The sequence below is a fragment of the Eutrigla gurnardus genome (assembly GCF_963514095.1).
Source record: "Eutrigla gurnardus genome assembly, chromosome: 4".
In the NCBI taxonomy this organism is placed as follows: domain Eukaryota; kingdom Metazoa; phylum Chordata; class Actinopteri; order Perciformes; family Triglidae; genus Eutrigla; species Eutrigla gurnardus.
In genome coordinates this window covers 19,802,633-19,822,439 of record NC_139918.1, presented here as the reverse complement: position 1 = coordinate 19,822,439, position 19,807 = coordinate 19,802,633, and the positions used below count along the sequence as shown (strand labels likewise).

General features: G+C 40.2%; 1 protein-coding gene across 2 annotated transcripts; it reads right to left on the bottom strand.

Annotated features, from left to right (window-relative positions):
* Window positions 1–5,204: 5,204 nt before the first annotated feature.
* LOC311013040 (SUN domain-containing ossification factor) lies at window positions 5,205–18,637 on the bottom strand. 2 transcript variants are annotated; one of them, XM_084008922.1, is made up of 24 exons: window positions 18,397–18,636; window positions 15,239–15,353; window positions 14,815–14,934; window positions 14,316–14,542; window positions 13,976–14,089; window positions 13,676–13,817; window positions 13,473–13,590; window positions 13,243–13,367; window positions 13,066–13,133; window positions 12,855–12,962; window positions 12,440–12,545; window positions 12,034–12,054; window positions 11,083–11,138; window positions 10,340–10,422; window positions 10,055–10,120; window positions 9,890–9,955; window positions 9,650–9,740; window positions 7,882–9,180; window positions 7,696–7,783; window positions 7,271–7,375; window positions 6,659–6,816; window positions 6,229–6,308; window positions 6,032–6,087; window positions 5,206–5,939 (listed from the first exon to the last, which is right to left on the bottom strand). In XM_084008922.1, the coding sequence occupies exons 1-24, from the start codon at window positions 18,459–18,461 to the stop codon at window positions 5,472–5,474; spliced, it is 3,945 nt and encodes a 1,314-aa protein (XP_083865048.1). In that variant the 5' UTR covers window positions 18,462–18,636; the 3' UTR covers window positions 5,206–5,471. The 2 variants fall into 2 exon arrangements, with proteins under 2 accessions (XP_083865049.1, XP_083865048.1); XM_084008923.1 differs by lacking the exon at window positions 12,034–12,054 and having other exon boundaries at window positions 5,205–5,939; window positions 18,397–18,637.
* Window positions 18,638–19,807: the final 1,170 nt, after the last annotated feature.

Sequence of the window (19,807 nt, the reverse complement as noted above, 5' to 3'; positions counted from 1 at the left end):
ATTTAGTAATGTGGACCCAATTGATCTCAGAATGATTGGTTCTCAGAATGCAAACACTGGTAATAATTCATTATTACTTTGCAATTAACCATTTTGCGGTCATGTTAAGTAGAGCAGTCTCTTATTTTTTAACAAGGAATCCAGTATTAATTAATGAAGGACAGAAGCCATTTACATGAATATAACATTAACATTCCACATTCTGTATGTTACATAATTAGTAACCCACACTGGATGTGTGAGAGATTGAGATCATGAATGTGTGTGCTCACGATACATACAATTGTCCCCCACTGTTTTGAATCTTCTCTTGTTACTGCTTTTTAAAAAAATTTTAATAAAAAAGGAAACAAGAATTTGAGATATGGGTGGAAACATCCATGGACGTGCTGAAGACAGGTTTGAGCTGCAGTCAGAGGTCACCTTTGGCATCTGGGTTGTGACTCATTCATCAGCAGGGGAAAGGTTAGGCTACACGCTTCTGTGAAAGTGCACGTCATGCATGATCATTCTTTACTCTAGGCTGAATGATGTGCATCCTCTCCTGTATTTAGTCAACATGTCACATCTCATCTGTGTGTGTGTTTGTGTGTCTCAGCTGTGTCTGCCTCACCCATATGGGCTTCGCATGAGAACACAGCAGGGATCCAGCGAGCGTCGACTCACAATCGTAACGTCCATACGTCTGCATGCATGCGGGACATGAATGATATGTGAAAGTATATCCATTATCGCCCCTCGCGAACCTCGGGCTTCTGTGTCAGAAGTGCCCCGGTCGTCAGGGGGGGGGGGGAACACCCCCTTGTTCCTGCGCGTCGCATCCGACAGCAGCAAATCTCAGATGACAGAGGCGAGGAGGAAATAACTCCATGAAACATTAAACTGAAGCTTCCCTTGAGGAGACATATTCATATACATACAGCTTCAACCAAACGCTGATCTAATGTGGCATGTCTGCAGCGGCTATTTGAACGTCTACTTCTGCCCTATACGCACCGGGCTTAACCGCACGGGCATGGGAATGGGACTGATGCGACTGTGGGCTTACCGAGGGGTAAGGCATGGCCGGATTCCAAGTAGCTGCCGACGTCTTATCGGGCCTCTTGCTAAGCGCCCTGCTAAAAAGCCCCGCCAGAATGCCATTGTAGCTCAAAAGATAAATCACAACTACATGTGCATTTATTGTGATGACCAATACCGGGAGGAAGTGCGGGAAATTGGGTCGTAGGAATATAATGAGCAGGGCACTTAGAAGAAAAAGAAGGAACAGGGCAATAACAGTCATGATGACGGAGGGAGGGAGGGGAGGGGAGAATCTATGACAGAAGTTGTAAATCCGCATATAATGTTGTGGTCTCAAATGGTATCCGCAGAACATCAAAGAACCCCCCCTCGACTCCCCTCTCACAAAAAAAAAAAAAAAAATCTAAGAAAGCAAAGCACTCAGAGGATTATTCTCCTCCAATCGTATACGCTCACACTGACGGGATCCTCCACTCCTCACTTACAGACCCCCCCCCCCCCCCCTCCACAGAGAGAGAGAGAGAGAGAGAGAGAGAGAGAGAGAGAGAGAGAGAGAGAGAGAGAGAGAGAGAGAGAGAGAGAGAAGCAGATGCATGGTGACAAGCAAAGAGAGCTAAAGGATGAGTATTGGGAATATATATTGTCATATCTACATCTCTATAATCGATAGATCTATATATATAATAAAGATGTGAGTAGGTGGTAATAGAAAAGACATCGGTTGAAATTGGCTTATCCTGCGGCGTGAACAATGGTATGATTTTCAAGCAACACAAGGCTTCCTTTTCAATGTCTGAACACACCTTCATCTTTTAAAAAGCACCCTTCAGAGAAACCAAAGGCATTACACAACTCTTTTCACTAACGATGCACCGATCAATATCGAGTACAGATCTGACACCAGTGTTAAGGATGCCTCACCTTGTGGAAGTGACTGGTACCATTATTATATGTCTAAGGCAACATCAGGCATCATAAAAGAAAATATAACACCTAAATATAGATATATATGCATCAGATTGTTATTTATTATTAAAATAAAGACACATACACAAGCAACCTAAAACAATTATAATCTTAAAACGTTATAAGGAATGACAATTCCTACATTCAAACATTTTAAATGTAGAAATTGGTCAAATTCTAGTGTATAATGTATGAAATGTATACATATGTAATCAAATGGAAAAGATTAACCCCACTGTCATGATACCCATTCCAGCTATTTGACTTATTGGCCCAATATCACTAGTTTTCACAGGTTAAGTAGTATTTCTCTTGACGATAAACTGACCTTTATGTGCAAAATTGGATAACTAAGTGTGTAGAGTTTAAGAAAAACATTTCTGACAAGACTTCATTTCTTCCCAATTGACAGGAATCAGGCAAGAGAGTGGGCTAGCTAACAGAGACATACAGACACCTGTGCACCAAATAAAAACATACAGATACAACAGCACACTGAGAATCTGAGAGTCCATAACAGACCTCGGATAAAGTGTGCAGGGAAAGAGGATTGCAGCCCTGCATTTACAGATAATCTTTAGAACGAGGCAGGGCAAAGAGAAACCTAGGAATTCTGTTAACAAAATGAAGGGGGGGAAAAAAAGACCATCATCAGGCACGCTTATCTCTGAAAGGCTCCTGCTACCCAACCGGGTCAGATGAATAAAGAGGTTTTAACCTAATTTCTCACATCCACCACCATTCTGACCGCCCCTGACCGCAGCCAGCATGAGACAGTATGTGTAAAAGTAATGGAATTAATCCATTTTTTTTTTCCTGACTTAAAATAAACAGCTGGAGCCATGTGATAAATGCTTTCGGTTGAGGCAGCACATAAAAAGATGGTGTCTTCAAACACATTTTCAGCCAATGTTCCGTTTCCCCCCAAAAATGAGGTCTTAATATTCCATGTTTCAGAGTACAACAAGAACATTTAAATAAAAGAGGACAAATATGCTAAAAAGGGACAGCTTCAGTGGATCTGTGGTGGCAAAGACAAAAGCAAATTAATATGCACGGTGAAGAGCAGTATTAGCCCTTGAACTTATTTACTTCCATCCTGAGTAATGACTCATCACATGGAAAATGATGGTAAAATAAATAAAAATACTACTAAGGTTTATCCAAAGATTACACTGCCCCCTGCTGGACAAGGCAACAACGCACTTACATAAGGAGACAGTACACACTTCATGCTTCTGAGCAAATTTAAGCCCCCACCCCCATTTAGACTCATTGATAAGTGGTTCTCTTAAGGCTACACAGCTGTTTAGTCCTAATCCCTTGAGTACTCTTTGCATTGTGTGTGGAAACGCTCCTACTATCAATATTCAACATAGTCGTGAGTTCTACTGTTCTTCCTCGAAGGTAATGCGGTTTCCCACTATCCTTCCAGGTTTTAATAATGGGTTGGCCTGTTCTTTGCTTGATGCAGGCCAATAATTTGACCTTTTGGAAACAGAATCACATCTTTTCTCTTCTTCCAACATTGTTTAAGACATGAGAAGCTACTCCATCCACCCATCGTCTACCGCTTATCGTGTATGGGACACTTCCATCAGTTAGGATTAAATAAATAGTTGCCAGTTCAAACATATTAATCACTGCAGCAAGTATACAATGGAAGGCGTATTTCATACACCTTTTCATACAAAAGTTCAACAACAAAAAAACGCTGTTACTTTTAATGTCTAAAGATCTCATTTAGACCAGTTCTCAGTTTTTAAACACACAATCTGATCCCATAACATGCAAAGTAGCTCACAGTAAATTAACATTTTGATTAAGAACTTGCACAGAGTTAATGCTTTCTCAAGTTGCAGCGTCTTTCAGCCACCAAAAATGATTCATCATCATCTAACATCATGCATAAAATAGTATTTTAATACATATTGCATAAAACGATTTCCTTGTGATTTACAGCCTGCAAGCCTGCAATCTTTGCCTGGGCTATGACTTGGCATTTAAACCACCACCCTTACATTTACAGGTTCATTTTATAAAACACCTACTGTGTATTACTGCCTACCTGCAGTGCTAACATTATGTGGAAAACGATGAACTGATGATTCAAACGTCCCAGTTTACCACAGGTGATAATAATACGGCTGGCACATACCTGTTGTCTTCAGTTTGCCGTTATGCTGCTCAGGTCTCCGGTTTGTTTTCTCGGTCTGTTTGGGGTGACAGACTGCTTTCGTGTTTGGTAAACCTCCCAGAAAGATGATTTGAGATCTTGAAAACCTATTTTTTACGATCCTCTCCGAATAACACACCGGAAGTTGAAAAAAAACGTCTCCCTGACAAGCTAGCAGTTAGCCATTTTCCCTGGAGAACCATGATTTAATTTAATTGTTTTTCTTACCAGCGGTTTGGTTTATAACAATATCTTGGGGCTTACGTTTTCTTTCCTCAAAAGGTGGACTTTTAAACGCGTATTAATGAAGATAACCCACATCGTTCACGGTGACCGAACACAGTTACCATCTTGGAAGTAATAACTTCTGCCGCTTGGCAAGTAGCCAATCAAATTGCAGATTGGCAACCGACACTCGGCTTCGTCGTCAGCGTTCGCCGCCAAAGACTTTGGGCATGCGTACTGTCGTTTTCCCACTCGAGGCTCCTTACAGTTGTCGCGTAAACACACCTAGTAATTATTGTGTCTTTAATATTTTACTTTGTGGGAAACACAAGAATCCACTTATACCTAGACTTATACTAAGATGTCCTGTTCATTGCTTCAACAAATACATCACTGGACTTCTTTGAAGTATCGTTTTGAGGTAGATTGGTATCATGTAAGCTTATTTGAGCAGCAGTTGCTGTGTATAGTATCACCAAAGAAATGTAGTTATTCCTTTCATCTCGTGTGCAAAACACCAAATAACTCACAATAGAACATAGCATGGCAGTTTCTTTTGTATGAGTTTTGTATTTTCCCCCTTTCACTAGAAAATATCCCAAATATTAATTGTCCTGTCTGTCCAGCTTGTGCTTTTATTTTGAAGGTTGACTAGAGATAAAAATCCTGTGCTTGTAATAACCTGACAGCAGGTTTACTAACTGAATTAAATATCATTCCATATATTTTTTTATGAAATAAAAAGATGGAAACCTGAGATGAATGTTTGTAAACAAAATAAGATTTTTTTTTTTTTACAGGCTCAGTTGTGCAGTATGTCGACAATAAAACTTTATTGAATAATTTTGTTCAGTCTCAATAGTGCCAATATTTCTGGACAAAAGCTTTAATGGAAAGCTGGGAAGACATTTGATTGGAAGTATAACAAATATAAACGTTTGACGAGAACATGGAACAGAAAAAAAAAAGTAAAAGTGAAGGGATTGTCTCATATCGAAGCTTAAAGCTGCCTGTGGCTACATAAATGAACATCCATCCTCTTTTTAAAAAAGAGTTAAGCAGTCAGTGAGAAGGAGTCCTGTCAAACAGGACCTGAGAGGGCAATATTTACCCCAAATGTCCCAGAGCTTTGCTGGCTTTTCCTGTTCATGATGTCCTGTATGGTAGAGATGGGCGATGGTTCGCTCCTGTCCCTTTGAGGGACCTGAAGCAAGTCCACCACCGTGCAACTGGGCTTTGGACGCCTGCGTCTTAATGCCCGTTTCTCCGCCCGCGTCTTGGGAGGAGGGAGCCCGTCACAGATTCGGTTGCAAACTGTGGTGATGCCACAGAAGGAGGGGTCATCTGAATGTGAAGATCCCTCAGAGCTGCCCTCTGATGGCGAGTCTCTAAACATAGGTTGAAGTAACCTTTTCCCAAGGGGTGTAGGGTTTGTGGTGACAGGTATACCATTACACACAACAGCTCCATTACACAGTTCTGGAGCAGTATGAAAAGAGGGCGTCAGAGTCTCCACTTTCTCCATGAATTTCATCTTATGGCGTCTCCTCTGTGTGGGAAAAGAAAGAACTGTTAATCGGTTACAACCAGTATTTCAAACGGATATTTTACAGGAATATTCTGCACTGTATCTTTACACACCTTCCTGTTAGCTGGACAAAGACTCTGTATCTCCTCTGCATGCAGCATTTCTGTGCCTGTGAGACAAAGACAGGGGTTAACAGTCTACAAAGATAAGGGATGGTTTAATTCTGGATTAAGTTATTCAAGATATGAGGGAAAAACCTTGAAACAGCTTAATGTTATTCCCCTGATAGCAGTAATTAGTAGAACTGTACCTTCAGTGGAGGCAAGTGAGTGTATGAGTGGATAGGATGCACTCCTCTTCAAGCCCGTCTCATCACAGGAAGAGAACTGCCTATTAAGGTAACCGTAATGGTTGAGAAGAAAGACAGCATGTAGCACCTTTATTAAGACATGAGTCACGACCGTGTCATCACTTGAGATTCCAGCTACGACACTCTTGATGATTAATTGTATCAATAAACTGGCTTAATGAGTAGAAGCCGTTCAAGGCACAGTAACCTCTGCCCATTAGCCCATAGCTTATAGCCCATTTGGAGATGCCACTCAGGGCTTATTCACTTACCCTCTTCCACTAGAGCTTTTTCTTCGCCACCATGTATGTAAAAGGTACGTCTTAGACTTTCATTTTGTCTCGTTATAAAAGATAGTGTTTGTTATTGTATATATTTTTTCCTGGACTACCTTTCAGGGCAGCAGTAGGTGTAGCTCTTAGGTGTGGGTGAATCTGGTTCCGTGGTTGGAGGAATAGTGGAGATGCGGCAGTGGTTGGCACACAGCAGCAGGCCGAGAAACAGACACAACACCAGAGACAGCAGCAGGTAATTCTGCCTGTCTGACACCTAGAGGACAGACCATTGATTCTATCATTAGTAAAACAGCAGCAATGTCTATTGTTTCAAATGAGAGACAGAAAAATACACTGAAGAAAATGTATAACTGAAACCAGTAAAATACCAACACATTTAGCAGCCTAAAAGGGGTTGTGTCAGGACCAGGGTTGGGAGGTAGTATATCGATTTTTCTGTATTTTAAAATTGAAAATCGGACAAATAATCTGCATATTTACTAAAATGTGTCAGTATTCTGATTGCGTCTTTTGGTCTCTATCTGCGTACTACAGTTACCTTCTTTATGTCCTAATTACGTTAACGGCATACTGTTACTCCCCCAAGCATGGTCAGGACCCATGTGTCATCTTAATGGCTTGGTTCCAGGAATAGGCTAAATTTACTATCAGGCCGACAAAACTACTGATTATAGTTGAAGGCTTTGTGCCTGAAGCGTTGTATCTACCTCATCCTGCAGCTGGCTGACTCTGACAGAAAGGTTGAGAACCAGCTGAGTCACATTCTCCAGTTGGCCCTGCAGCAACTGAATGGACTCAGTCTGACGCTGGTCCTATAGGAGGAAAGGGACAACGAATTAAGCAACCACACACACGCACCATCTCATCATTGAAATGGTTTGTGAAGGAATTATGAATAAACATTTAAAGGTAAAATGTTGCCTTTTTCTGCAGTTTGTCACAATGTGTGATCCTTTTCACATTACATATAGCTTATGTTTGCTTATATAAACATTTTCCATGTAAAAGCAGCTTTAAACCGAAAAAAAAGAGAAAAAAATCTGTGGCAATGCATTTCGCATCAATAATACAAAATGACAAGGCAGAGAAAAATCATGTATCTCTACATGGTATCTGGACAAACACTGCTCACCTGCTCCTCTGCTATTCTAGAGGTGTTCTGAAGTTTAATTATGGTTTTGTTGAAAGCCTTCTGCATCTCCTCCATCTGCTTCCGATACCTTAAATCAAACATAGAATATTTAATATTAATATCAGCCTTTACTACAACACAAAGGACACAAAAAAAACATACTTGCTGTGTGTCCATGTTCCTCACCTCTGGCTCAGCTGCTCCAGGTAGCGTCCACTGAGTGACATGTTCATCTCCAGGGCTTTGATGCGGTTGTTGAGTCTCATAAACACAGACTCCTTCTGGCTGGAGCCATGCACTGGGTTGCCGTTCTGCTCCGTGCCATTCGGGGGGTCTGCGTAGATGTCCGACACGGACGGTGACAGAGCCGAGGAAGGCTTGCCACCTGATGATGTAGCGATGTCTTCTGCGAAATCCTCCATTTTTGTTTCTTTGATGGCTGTGTGACCACCAGAGGGCTCCAGTTCTGTAATGGTGTCTGGAGCTTCAGGTTGGGATACTTCAGTGGTAGTAGAACCACTTTCAGGTACAGCTGGTGGGTCAGGGTGATGTTCTACATGAGGGAAGGGGGTGGGGTCGAGAGCCTGGGATTCATCAGTCTTATCTGGAGGTTGGACTGTGTTTATCTCTGGTTTGGGAACCTCAATGTCAGACTTCTCCTCTGTTGGTGCAATTGACAGATCGTCCACTGTGGCACTGGTACTGGGTTTTACATAGTTAAAGCTGCTGAGAGAGGCTGAAGGATCAATGTTCTCCTGTTCAGCTAGCACATCCTGGCTCATTTCTGGCTTTAGCTCCCTCGCTGTCTCCTCAGAAGACAGCTGCGTTGTCTCTACAATAGGGGTCGGTTTGGCAGAGGATGAATCAGTGGCACTGGGCGTGGGGATGTTTGAGGTTTGACTGGGCTCCAGCAGAGGAGGTTCGGACATAGTCTCTTTATGGGATTCTACTGTGTTCCCTGGAGATGGTCGTGTTTCTGACGGGCTGGCTTGGCTCTCCAGCTCCTGTTCAGAAGCTTGGTGCTGCTGTGGTTCCGGGTGAGCAGAGGGGGACAGGGGTACTTGCCAAATGGGTGTGTGGATGGGAATAATCATTTGATTTCTGTTAATCATTTGGCATTTCCTTTTTTGGGAAAGTAGGGCTGAGCACTGCTGATGGAGATACTCCTGAAGGGAAGCTGCACAAGAGCACGAGGAAGAGAATGAAATATGTAGTGAACAGTCTTTTTGGATTTGTTGTTGTCGCTCATGCTTATCCCTCATCTCCTTTTCTTCATCCAACTCCTCCTCCGTCTCCAAAAGAGTGATCGTAGAGCTGATCGGTTCTTCCTCATCTTTCTCCAAAGGAATGATTATTTCTTCCTCCACTAGGGGGAGCTCTTGTTTGCTTGTATCAACGATATGTCTCTCTGACACAGAGGTCTCTGTGGCTACAGTTGCAGGGATATCGGAGTCTGGTAAAATCACTTCCACTTCAGAGTCTGGACTAGAGAGGGAGATGGACAATACAGGAAAGGAAGGGCAGAATACAGATAGTAAAGAGCATGTAGAGCAACCGTATCCATTATTTCACAAAGCGCTAGATTATAGATTATAGAGGAACCAAATAAGATATCAGATTTTGGAGTATAATGTGCCAACATTAGTATGTGGGGTTTTCATAATATTATTCATGAATACAAACATCAATTATATTTATAGAAAAAATAAATGCATGTTTAATTTATGAATGAAATACAATACAAGCATACAAGTTCACATTTCATGTAGACTACAGATAAGTCATAAAGCATTCATGACACTCTGGCAGCGGTCAAATAGTCTATTTAGCTTATCTGACCGCAGGCTAGGTCATATTTACCATGATTCCTCCATTCTGACAATATAAATAACAATTTAATATTTCAGTAATATGAAATTAAGTTTTTTTTGTCCAAATCATGATATGTACTCACACTGAAGTGGGGTCTGTAGTGGTAGTTTGAGAGCTGGTTTCAAGTTGGGGCGATGGCTCAGTCACATTCATTTCTTGTGATGAAAGGTTACCTATAAAACATACATTTAACAAAAACACATTGAAAGTGAATACGCAATGAAATATAAATGACAAAAGTCATCACAAATATATTGTCAACAGTTGAATATTTGGGAAAGTGAATGAATTTAGGTTGTGAGACAAACCAGATTGGTCATACCTTGCATCTCTGGCCCTCCGCCGAGAACGTTGACAGCAATGTTATTTACCATGTTCAAAATTACATCTGAGGAGAAATTGTGAAAACCAAAGTAACAAGTTGATGCATGTTTTGGATCATTGTTGTCATCTGTATGCAGTAGAAAGTAATGTCAGCTATACTCACCTTTTGCTGATCCAATCAGATTCTTGGATAACTTGACTTCACCAGGTGCATATCCCGGAGGATAATCTGTAGGGAGCAGTGTGCTTAATAAAACACATCAATGACAAACCATTTCAGGACAATCATAAGTATGACTGTAAAACCACTTTAAATGTGGTGATTTGGGCACTCTGACCATAAACATAATGCATGAATGCAAACAATGAACGGGGTCATTTCAAATTAATTTGGTTAGTGTGTCTTCTACGCTGAGAAAAGGTCCGACTCTGTGTTCTCAGTTCTTACCCAAGTCATCATCCTGATCATCTGGTCTTTCTGGGGGATCAGCGATCTCCTCGTATTCTTCCACCATGCTTGTGCCAAACACCCTGGCAAAAAGCACAACAAAACCATTCAAGTACCGAACTCATGTAACAGTGAAATTGAATCAGCTTACTCTAGCAACCTAAAGTGATCCATTCTCAAGTCCTTGACAGCCTCTGGCAAAGAGCTACACAAAAAGCCTCCAACACACACAGGTCATAAAGTGCAGAAGAGTCTTCCAACAACTGGTCCATTTTCTCAACGTGAGGTGGTTTCAAATTCTGCCACCTCTTTGCTACATAAGCTCCGGCCAGATCTATCTTTACATGTTGCAGAAGTGGAAGGAACACCTGTTAATGTATGCATCAGCTCTTCTTGGTCCCACCGAAGGTTTGATAGCGTTGTATGGGTGAGCTGATCATGACCACATGCCAAATATCACATAACATTATTCGACACCATCATAAGAGCTCATGCAGTATGCAACAAGCTATCATTCAGAAAACACTTTACACTTTAGGCCAACTGGTTTTCAACTGAAAAAGAAAAATGTATAATAAACTAAAACAGACACACAACACAAAACAATGAAAAGTACAATGATAAAAAATGACACATCCATAGAAATATCTACATTTTGCTTTTACTTTCATATTCCATGGTAAGGTTTCTTACTTCCTTTTTAAACTGCTTATAATATTTGACTTTGCCTGAATATAACATACCTTATGAGACTGAGGGGACAGAAATGTTCAGAGCCAAAGTGAGAGACCAGCTCCACCTAAAAATATGCAAAAAGGAGTCAGTTAATAGAATGGAAGTGGGAGCTGTATAGAGTGCTGCAGGGATGATGTATTTTTGTCGGCCAACCCCAGAAGCTAGCATCACACTGGTTCGCTCGACAAAAATCCAACGGTATTCTGGATTAGTGAAAAAAAAAAAAAAGCTCTGCGGCAAACACAAATTTAAGATGCATGTTTTCTTCTGCAAAAAAATCTTCACAAATGATCATTTTTATGATTTTTTATGCATGACTGCAATCACCAGAAGTAAAAAGCTAACATGAAACGGACAACATTATGCTCACATAAGTATGGAGACATTTCTGAGGCTCTTTTAGCCACTTGATAATAAACCCCTTATTTTAAGGCACGTAAAATCTTCAAAATGTACTATTTACTTACCTTATTTCAGGCATCCAACCAAAGAAATAATTTCCTGGTTTTATGACTAATTCCTGCACTACTCTAATGTACCTCTCACATATAATCCATCTTAGCAGGGGTTGTATTATTTAAAAAAAAAAAGAAGCAAAGCCATGATTTTATTTGTAAAATCAACACAATGGATTCATTAAAACAGTGAGAGATCGCGTGAGTGAACCTTAATGAGTAAACCTCATTAAAGGGTAAGTTTAAACATTTGACATACTATGTTTTATTATTTGAATTAGAACTGGTGTTTCATGGGTTTTCAAATGTGCATTATCTTTGATATAACTGATTTCAAAGAGTATTTATTGAGGTTAAAATGGGTTAGCAGGTAGCATAGCGATTTAGATCTTTGAAGAGCGGATCACATCAATTAGACAAAGGACAGACAAAAAAAAAAGTCTACTTCCATGTATAATATTCAGCTCATACAGCCACGGACCTCTACAAGAAAGGCATGCTAACCTTGATGTACTTGGTGAACATCTGAAGCAAGAGACGAGAAGAAAAAAAGGAGAAGATAATTAAAAGAGATGTGTAGAAGTTTGACATTTTCATTTGAGTCACTTCAGACGCAAGATGACCAAATGTGTGACTCTAGAATGAAAAACACTGTCCCATTTACATTTACATTTACATTTTACATTCAGGAATTTGCTAGAGGTCTAATCCAGACTAGTGTATTATACGATAAACACTGAAATTGTTATATACAGAGTTCAAGACCTCCTATAATAGTCATATCATTCTCCAGTGAAGAGGCCAGAGCTTCCGTTGAAAGAGATTCAGAGAGAAAGTATACAGAAACAGCTGAACAGTTAGATATGTACCTGCACTAAGAGATTACAGTCATGTGACTAGGAAAACTCACCTTCACATATTTGGCGTAAAGATGCTCATCTAATGGGAAGCTCTGGACTGTGCGTTCGTCCCGGGCGTGAAAGGTCCCCAGCTTTAGCCACTTGTTTGTTGGATATCTACAAGAAATCATTTGCACAACATAGTCGGTTAAGTCATATGGATGTATGGGAGTTTAGAATTACAGCTTGGGGTCATTGAAGACATAAAAAATTGTGTTATTGAAGAATAAAGGTTTCGATCACTTCTTTTTTTATCTCTGCCATTGTTGTGCATACTCTTCTTTTTGGCACAATGGCTACAAAACTTAATTGGTGCGTTTGTGTTGTAATATAGTTAGTGCAATATCTCTGGAGAATCGGAGCAAATTAAAAGAATATCAACATTGGGAACACACTGGTGGGTGTTGTGATCTGGGAGCTGCATACCTATCACTGATGGAGACAAGAAAGTCTCTGGGAGTAGAAGAGAATAGCTCAAAATTAGCAATGTCCAGCTGCTTCACCTGGATGGGCTCACATAGTTCAATGATGAACCTGGACCAGAATGAGAAACAGAGCCTCAAAACATTTGCCTCAGTGGAGGTAAGATGAAATGTTCTCAAGTTGGATAGAGAGCAGGAGATGCATGCATACATACCAGATTTTATTACTACAGGGGTTTAGCATGTACAGATCCATGTTCTCCTTCAAAATGGCTGAAGTGCTCTGTATGGAATACATTTCGCAAATCAATATGCACTTGTATTTGTCATTATGTCAACATCAGCAGAGTGAGCAGATTCCTTGGTAGGTTGTAGTATCATATATACAATACCTTTGCCTCTGGGTTACTGCCAAGGATCTTGGCTCCACACTCCACTGAGGCGTAGTTATTAAAGTTCTTCTGAACCTTCTTCACAGTAGGAGGAGCCCCGTTGTTAGACGTATGAGCAGACTGAGCTATTGAGAGGACAAACGGAATTAAGAACCAGAATATGTTATGTTATCTTCTTGGTCCTCAAGCTTAAGACAAGATAAATAAATAAGATTAACTTCTGATCTTACTCTTTTCGTTCTCGACCTCCATCATCTTCCGCGTCCACTCATCGAATGTGGGGATGTCCTCAGGGTCTTTGCCGCTCACGCTGGAATCTGGGCCTGTGGTAACAGGGGAGCTCGGGTCCTGTCAAAGATAATGAGAATATGAGAGCTGGGGCACTTCCTTTGGTAGAGAGGAAAAGAGTTCCCATGGTATCCAAGCTCCTTACTTGGTCTTTTAGCATATATGATGCGTTGGACTCCAGATGCTGTGTGTTCTGACCAGCCTGGGAAGTCATGGGTGGGTCAGTGTGAGTTTTAGTACCTGCAGTGTGAACATTGGAAGTGTTTTCCAGAACAATTGGAGGATTGCTGTGGGGAGAAAAAAATGGTGCCTTGTTTAAGAGAGTCAGATTCCCATTTGTCTTTTAAGTTGAACTACAACCAAATCCTGTTACAAACAATGAAAGCTATCTTGATGACAATACAAGATTTTTTTATTATTAGGGCACAAGATTCACTGTACCCACCTATCATTGTCATATGGGTTGTTCTCTTCCTCTTCTTCTTCTTCACAGTCAGTGGGAGGCAGTTCAGAATCAATTACCTCAGGTTGAGCTATCTCAGCTACATCATCTGAAACACTGAAATTGAACAACAATCCAGGTTACACTTTTGCAGGCCTTTCATCTGCAAAGAAACATCCCTTTAGTGAGGCGCTGTAACCCACGGCAATGTAAATTTTGTGAAACATCAGAATACAAAAAAGATACACAAAGCAAGCATTTCTGTGCATTTTTTTTTCCAGAAAACTGACAGATTAATAATAATAATAAAAAAACGATATGACTGGAGGTAATTATTTCTTGCCTATCTGGGATTTTGTCTTGAAGATAAAGGATGTTGGAGCTGTCTTCAAGCTCAGCAGCAAATTCAGAGACAGGTTGGGAAGGAGGCAGCAGGGAGATCGAGTCCTGGTCTTGAGTGATTTCAGAATGATGATTATCTGAGACTTTCTCAGTTTCTGGCTCAGGTTGTGAAATTCCTTTGTCTGCTTCCAACTCTCCGTCTACACTAGGCTCTTCCACTTCAACGACCTGATGGATAAATAGAGATATTTGAGCTGTGGGGGGGGATGTTAAGACAGTTGGCCCATTAGCCAGACATGGCTTTATACTCCAAACACTTAAAAGCTTTAATGTTTCGAGGAACGATCAATAAAAAGGACTGGATTGTACTGTGCATATCCAGGTCTAAAACGGTTGTGCTTCTTTGGAGGTAATCAAAATCAAAACCTTTGGAAATCTTAGCTTAAACAAATAAAACAAGCAAATGTCACAGCACAGAATTAATTCTAATTATACTGTACCTCTAAAGACTGTGTTTTGTCCATTTCTTGTGTTGTTTGCTCCTCAATTTGCTGATCATTTTCTATCAACTGCTCATTTTCAGATAGGGAATGGGCAGGTAAGACGTGGGTTTCCTCAATCTAGGAAAATCAAGACACACTGAATCCATACATTCACAGATAACATTGACACCATAAAAGGGGACAGTTCTCTCAGGGAAGTAGCATAATGTTTTCGCTTGTCCATATATTCAGAGACTGTTGTGCAACTACTGTTAATATGATGGTCTGCATGAGAGCAGGATCACTGTGTGGTTAAATAAGCTAAAAAAAAAAAAAAAGATATACATATAATGGAAGTGTATTGTTACATGAGTTATTTCATACTGTGGAACCTCTGGGCAATGAAGTGGGTTGTACTATAATGGTATACAGCTGATGCTACCTTGTACTGATTAGTCTTTTCCCTTGACTCTTCCTCCAAACCAACATCTTCTGTGGACACGGACCTCTGGGCCTCTTGGTGAGACTCTGTGCAACCAACATAGCAACCAGGGTACCTACGAGACAAGGGGAAGACGATCATTGTCATAATAACATACGAGACCATTTATCTGAATGTGGGTCACTTGTTATTGCATTAGAGAATATTGTCCTGATACCTGAGGAATAAGAACTGTATAATGGTATTAGTCAAAAGTATGTATCTAGCATACTAAACATTTAATTGGCTGCAGTGAGTCACATACAGTCGAAGCTGCAGCCCAATGTCACCGTGTGACACACTGAGAAAGTCCCAGCAGTCTGTATCCCAACACAGACAAGTTATCTTATCTGTATACAGTCAGGAAATGCTATCAAGGAAAGAGACACACCTCAAACAAGTTGTAAATTGCTCAACCCAACTGTCCACAATATTTTGAAAAATAAAGACATTAATATTTGCTTCTGCTTCTATAGTTTATTTTCTAATTGGAGTTAAGTTCCAGTGTACCGATGTATTACCACCCCATTGGTTTGTTAACATCCCTGAGTAATACTGTGCCAGAAACAATGGTCAGGTTCTAAGTGACTGTGCTCCCTCCTGCCAGGAGAACAATAATAATTATAAGTAACAAGGCTTTAGATGACTGCAGTAATAATGGAACGTCCTGTGGGGAAAAAGGTCCTCGCTGACGGGTTCAAAGGCCATACTCCAACAGTGACAGCAATGTGGTCAACAATACAAGCCATTATCTGGATATTATTCTGGATTCCAGGTCAAGTACTTTACTTGGCCAATGGCCACCGGTGTGGGTGGTGCAACTGCTTTGTGGGGCTAGACTAGTGAAAGGCATTTTAGTGAGCAACAGAGCATAGACTTTCTGATTAAAAGCCCCCACAGGAGAAAGAGTGGTGTTAAGTTATGACTTGCTCAATAATTAACTAACTGCTTACAGACAAAGAGTTAAAGTAGTAGACTTTGTAAAGAAAATGGTAGGAAATCAACAGGGTTTTTAGGTGTACCCTTCATGATGAAATGGATATTCCCTTAGTGGGACAGCCAACAATATTGCACATATATGAATGAGTTTCTGTATTCAAGCGTAATTGGTAATAGCAAATTCAAGAACAGAATGTAATGTCTAAGGGAGAGTGGATCCCACTGAGCTGCCTGGCAGTTGAAATAGATAAACATGCCATCAAGATTGTCCTTTAGACACACCTCTGACTGACAACCGATCTGTGAGTCTCAACTTCTTTCACATGAATGTCATGCGACATGACGCATCATCGACTACTCCAATTCTTAACCTCTATGATAACGTGATAAGGTGATTAAGCGAATGGCGATATAGCGTCACACGTATGGGGATTATGACTGCATGCAGTGAAGAGATTCAAATTTGAGGTGGAACAAATTATTTATATTCTGACAGTTATTCACAACACGGCAGTTGCCTGAAAAACACTGATATTGAAGCACCGGCATATCATTTAAATGTTGGCACACAAAATATCTAATACTGCCATAAACAGCCATACACTGGTAGGTTAATATCACCAGATATATTAAATGGATGGATGCCACAGTATGACGATTATAGGAAAATCTCAGATGGTGGCCATTTTCACTTAATATTGGCCAATCTTATTTGAATGAACTTTTTCAATTCAATCTTTGTGAGAATTATCTATTCAATGCATGAAGGCTCAGTTCCTCCTTTTCTTTACATTACTACACCAAATGTCCCAAGCAGTTTACCATTCCACTTACCCAGCATGCACTATAGACCCTTTTTCACAGGGCCCTGAGCTGTAACACCTGAATGTAATACCGCTGTTCATCATGTTAGTAATTATATCTGTGCTTTTTCTGCTATGGCAGTCAATTGACATCCATATATTCAGCCTAAATATGTTTCCATTTTATTGTGCTGTAATCCAACGTTTATTGAAATTGCAATTGTTAAAGTTAACAATACCCATCAAATTAAAAATTGTTGTAGTGCAGAGACATCATGGCCTACACATTATATTCTACAGACTTGAGAAAACATTAGTTTGATACTCTTAAAAAATATTTTTAATGAGTCTCAGTGAACATTAGAACAATTATGTAAAAATTATTATTCATCCCAAATCATATCACAATTGCAATATCAGTCAAAAATAATTCCAACTAGATTTTTTTTTACCCCAAATCATTCAACCCTAAATTATACTGTGCCAACAATTAAGATAATAGACACAAACATGTCAAAAGTATTACCACGCTTCACTCTAAAATGAGAGCCAACACAAAGCTGGTGAATGTAGGCCAGGTCAACATTACCAACATAGATCTTAACACCATATTACATCATAGTGCCCTCCCTCCCTTCTCTCTTTATCTACAGTATAGTAGTCATTGTTGTTACTATCATCTAACATGATGGCTACAGCCCATAATCCTCCTCCATAAACTCCCTCTTTGCTGGCTTTACTGTGTTCTGTCAGATTTGCAGAGACCAACTTCCAGCTTTCAAGAGGCCAATAAACCTGTATAGTTCTAGTGTACCAGCTATATATAGATATAGATGTAAGGAAGTTCTGTGACCCGTATGGACCGTGGGAATCAGTACGGAAGTCGACTCAGCAGATTCGTTTTTTGTCACACAGATCTTGTGGTTGTTTTCGTAAAAAAAAAGAAAAGAAAAAAGGAATAAACACATTTTATTCTCGCCAGCTGGTGATTCAGGGAGATTCACACATGACACACACGTGTGGCAGCTGTTTCAACTAGTATAACTAACGTTAATTTTGCTCGGTAGTAAATGTCACTAAGGTGGAGGGTTAGCGTTATGTGTCTTAGAGCATTACTATAGTTACAACTCGTGTATCCGCTTGCCGTGTGAAACCTAGCTTAACCAAGCTAGTAACGTTACTAACCGTAACACTGACAACAAGTCAGAAGTCAGCCAGGTGCCACATCACAACATCACACTGACGCTAGCTAGCTAGCTAATGCAAAGCGTTGTAACGGATTTAAAATTCGGGTAGCGTTTGTTAGACAGTTTGTCACTTTTCACAGTCAATGGCATGATAATAATACTCGGTACAAATGGGTGAAATTGAACTTACCAACAGACTACAGCTACACATAGCCACACTGACACAACTCGCATTAACAGTGGTGTCATCTTCATCCCTCTCCTGCCGGGACAGACATTCTCGCCGTAACGTTATTCAGAAATAGCGTTTTGTCCTTTTAGGCAAGCGGTCTCCTGAGGTGCGGAGCGTAAATATATACCAGCCGTTTCCTGTTAACTTGGCTGACGTTCGCCGTTTCACCGGTGAAGTGTGATGCTAGCCGCTGTCACCCACACAGAACCTGCTACCGAATGTCAGTGCGTGTCAGAGGTAAGTGTCCAATCAAATCGCCGCAAGGCTGTTGCGCAGTTCAAACTGAGCGTGCGTTAGGGGCGTTCGTTTCGAGGGCTCCGGTTGACCGAGTGGGGTGGTGCTTCTGTTGGTGAAGTATTAAAGTGCGGTACTCCTGCGAAGATATATTATCACAATCGTAATAATTATTCATGATTACAAAATAGTCCCATAATATGATAATTATGACTCATACACGAGTCATCGTGACACGTAAGCAGTGCCAACAGCAACTGGTAGAGCAATAAATGAAGCGTCGATACTCGACCGTTGGATATGGACAACGGAAATCCTGCAGTAAGCCTACGTGAAGCACAGTAATTTAATGTTTATGGTGCGGACGCTAGAGGGAGCCATCAACGCTGTATTAAAATATCACAAGAGGACTGTCACCACAGGGCATGTTAGCAATCACAGTGTGAGACAAATTAGGACATCTAGGACAGATAAAATCATCATGATCTAACATGACCCTGATAAATGAATGCAGTCTGTGATTTTTCTAATCAAGCTCCACTGAAATTAAAATATTATATGCAAAAATATGTCAAAGTAGTTAAATTACTGAAAGGAGTATATGAAATGTATATCAAGGCCTGTGCAAATGTGCTTTGATTCAACAGTTATCCCATCAGTTAAATATTAAAGAGAGAGGTTTATTTGTCTTCCATAGCATGCAGTGGACTATGCACAGTTGTTATACAAATTACAGATAAATCAAGCCATCATTGCATGCACTGGTTTAGATATATTTTGATTTCTAAAGAAAAACAAATATATTACTTATTTAGTACCTGCTGGTTTGATCCCTAATTTCAAATACGGGTTTAGTGCCAGATGGTTTATGAAGTATATTGACTGTATACATATAAATGATGCAATGCCAATTGTATACAACTGAATATTAAGATATTTTCCTACATTTTGATAACAAGAATGCATGCAAAAATATGCTTCTGGTTTTCTGTTGTTGTGTAGCTGATGGTTTTGCTCTGCTCTGCAGTTATGGCCATCAATCAATCATTTAGTTTTTTTTTTGTTTTTTGAAGTTGCAAGTTCTGAATATAATTTTCTTTGAAAACAATATAAATGTTACGTACTGCCTTGGTAC

Bases quoted from the DNA above. Each gene is read 5' to 3' on its own strand.
- LOC311013040 (XM_084008922.1), bottom strand. From the start codon at position 18,461: ATGAAGATGACACCACTGTTAATGCGAGTTGTGTCAGTGTGGCTATGT. The intron at 6,817-7,270 runs GTAGATACAACG...TCTGTCCTCTAG, and splicing joins TCAGCCAGCTGCAGGATGAG to GTGTCAGACAGGCAGAATTA. The intron at 5,940-6,031 runs GTGTGTAAAGAT...TTTCCCACACAG, and splicing joins TTTGTCCAGCTAACAGGAAG to AGGAGACGCCATAAGATGAA.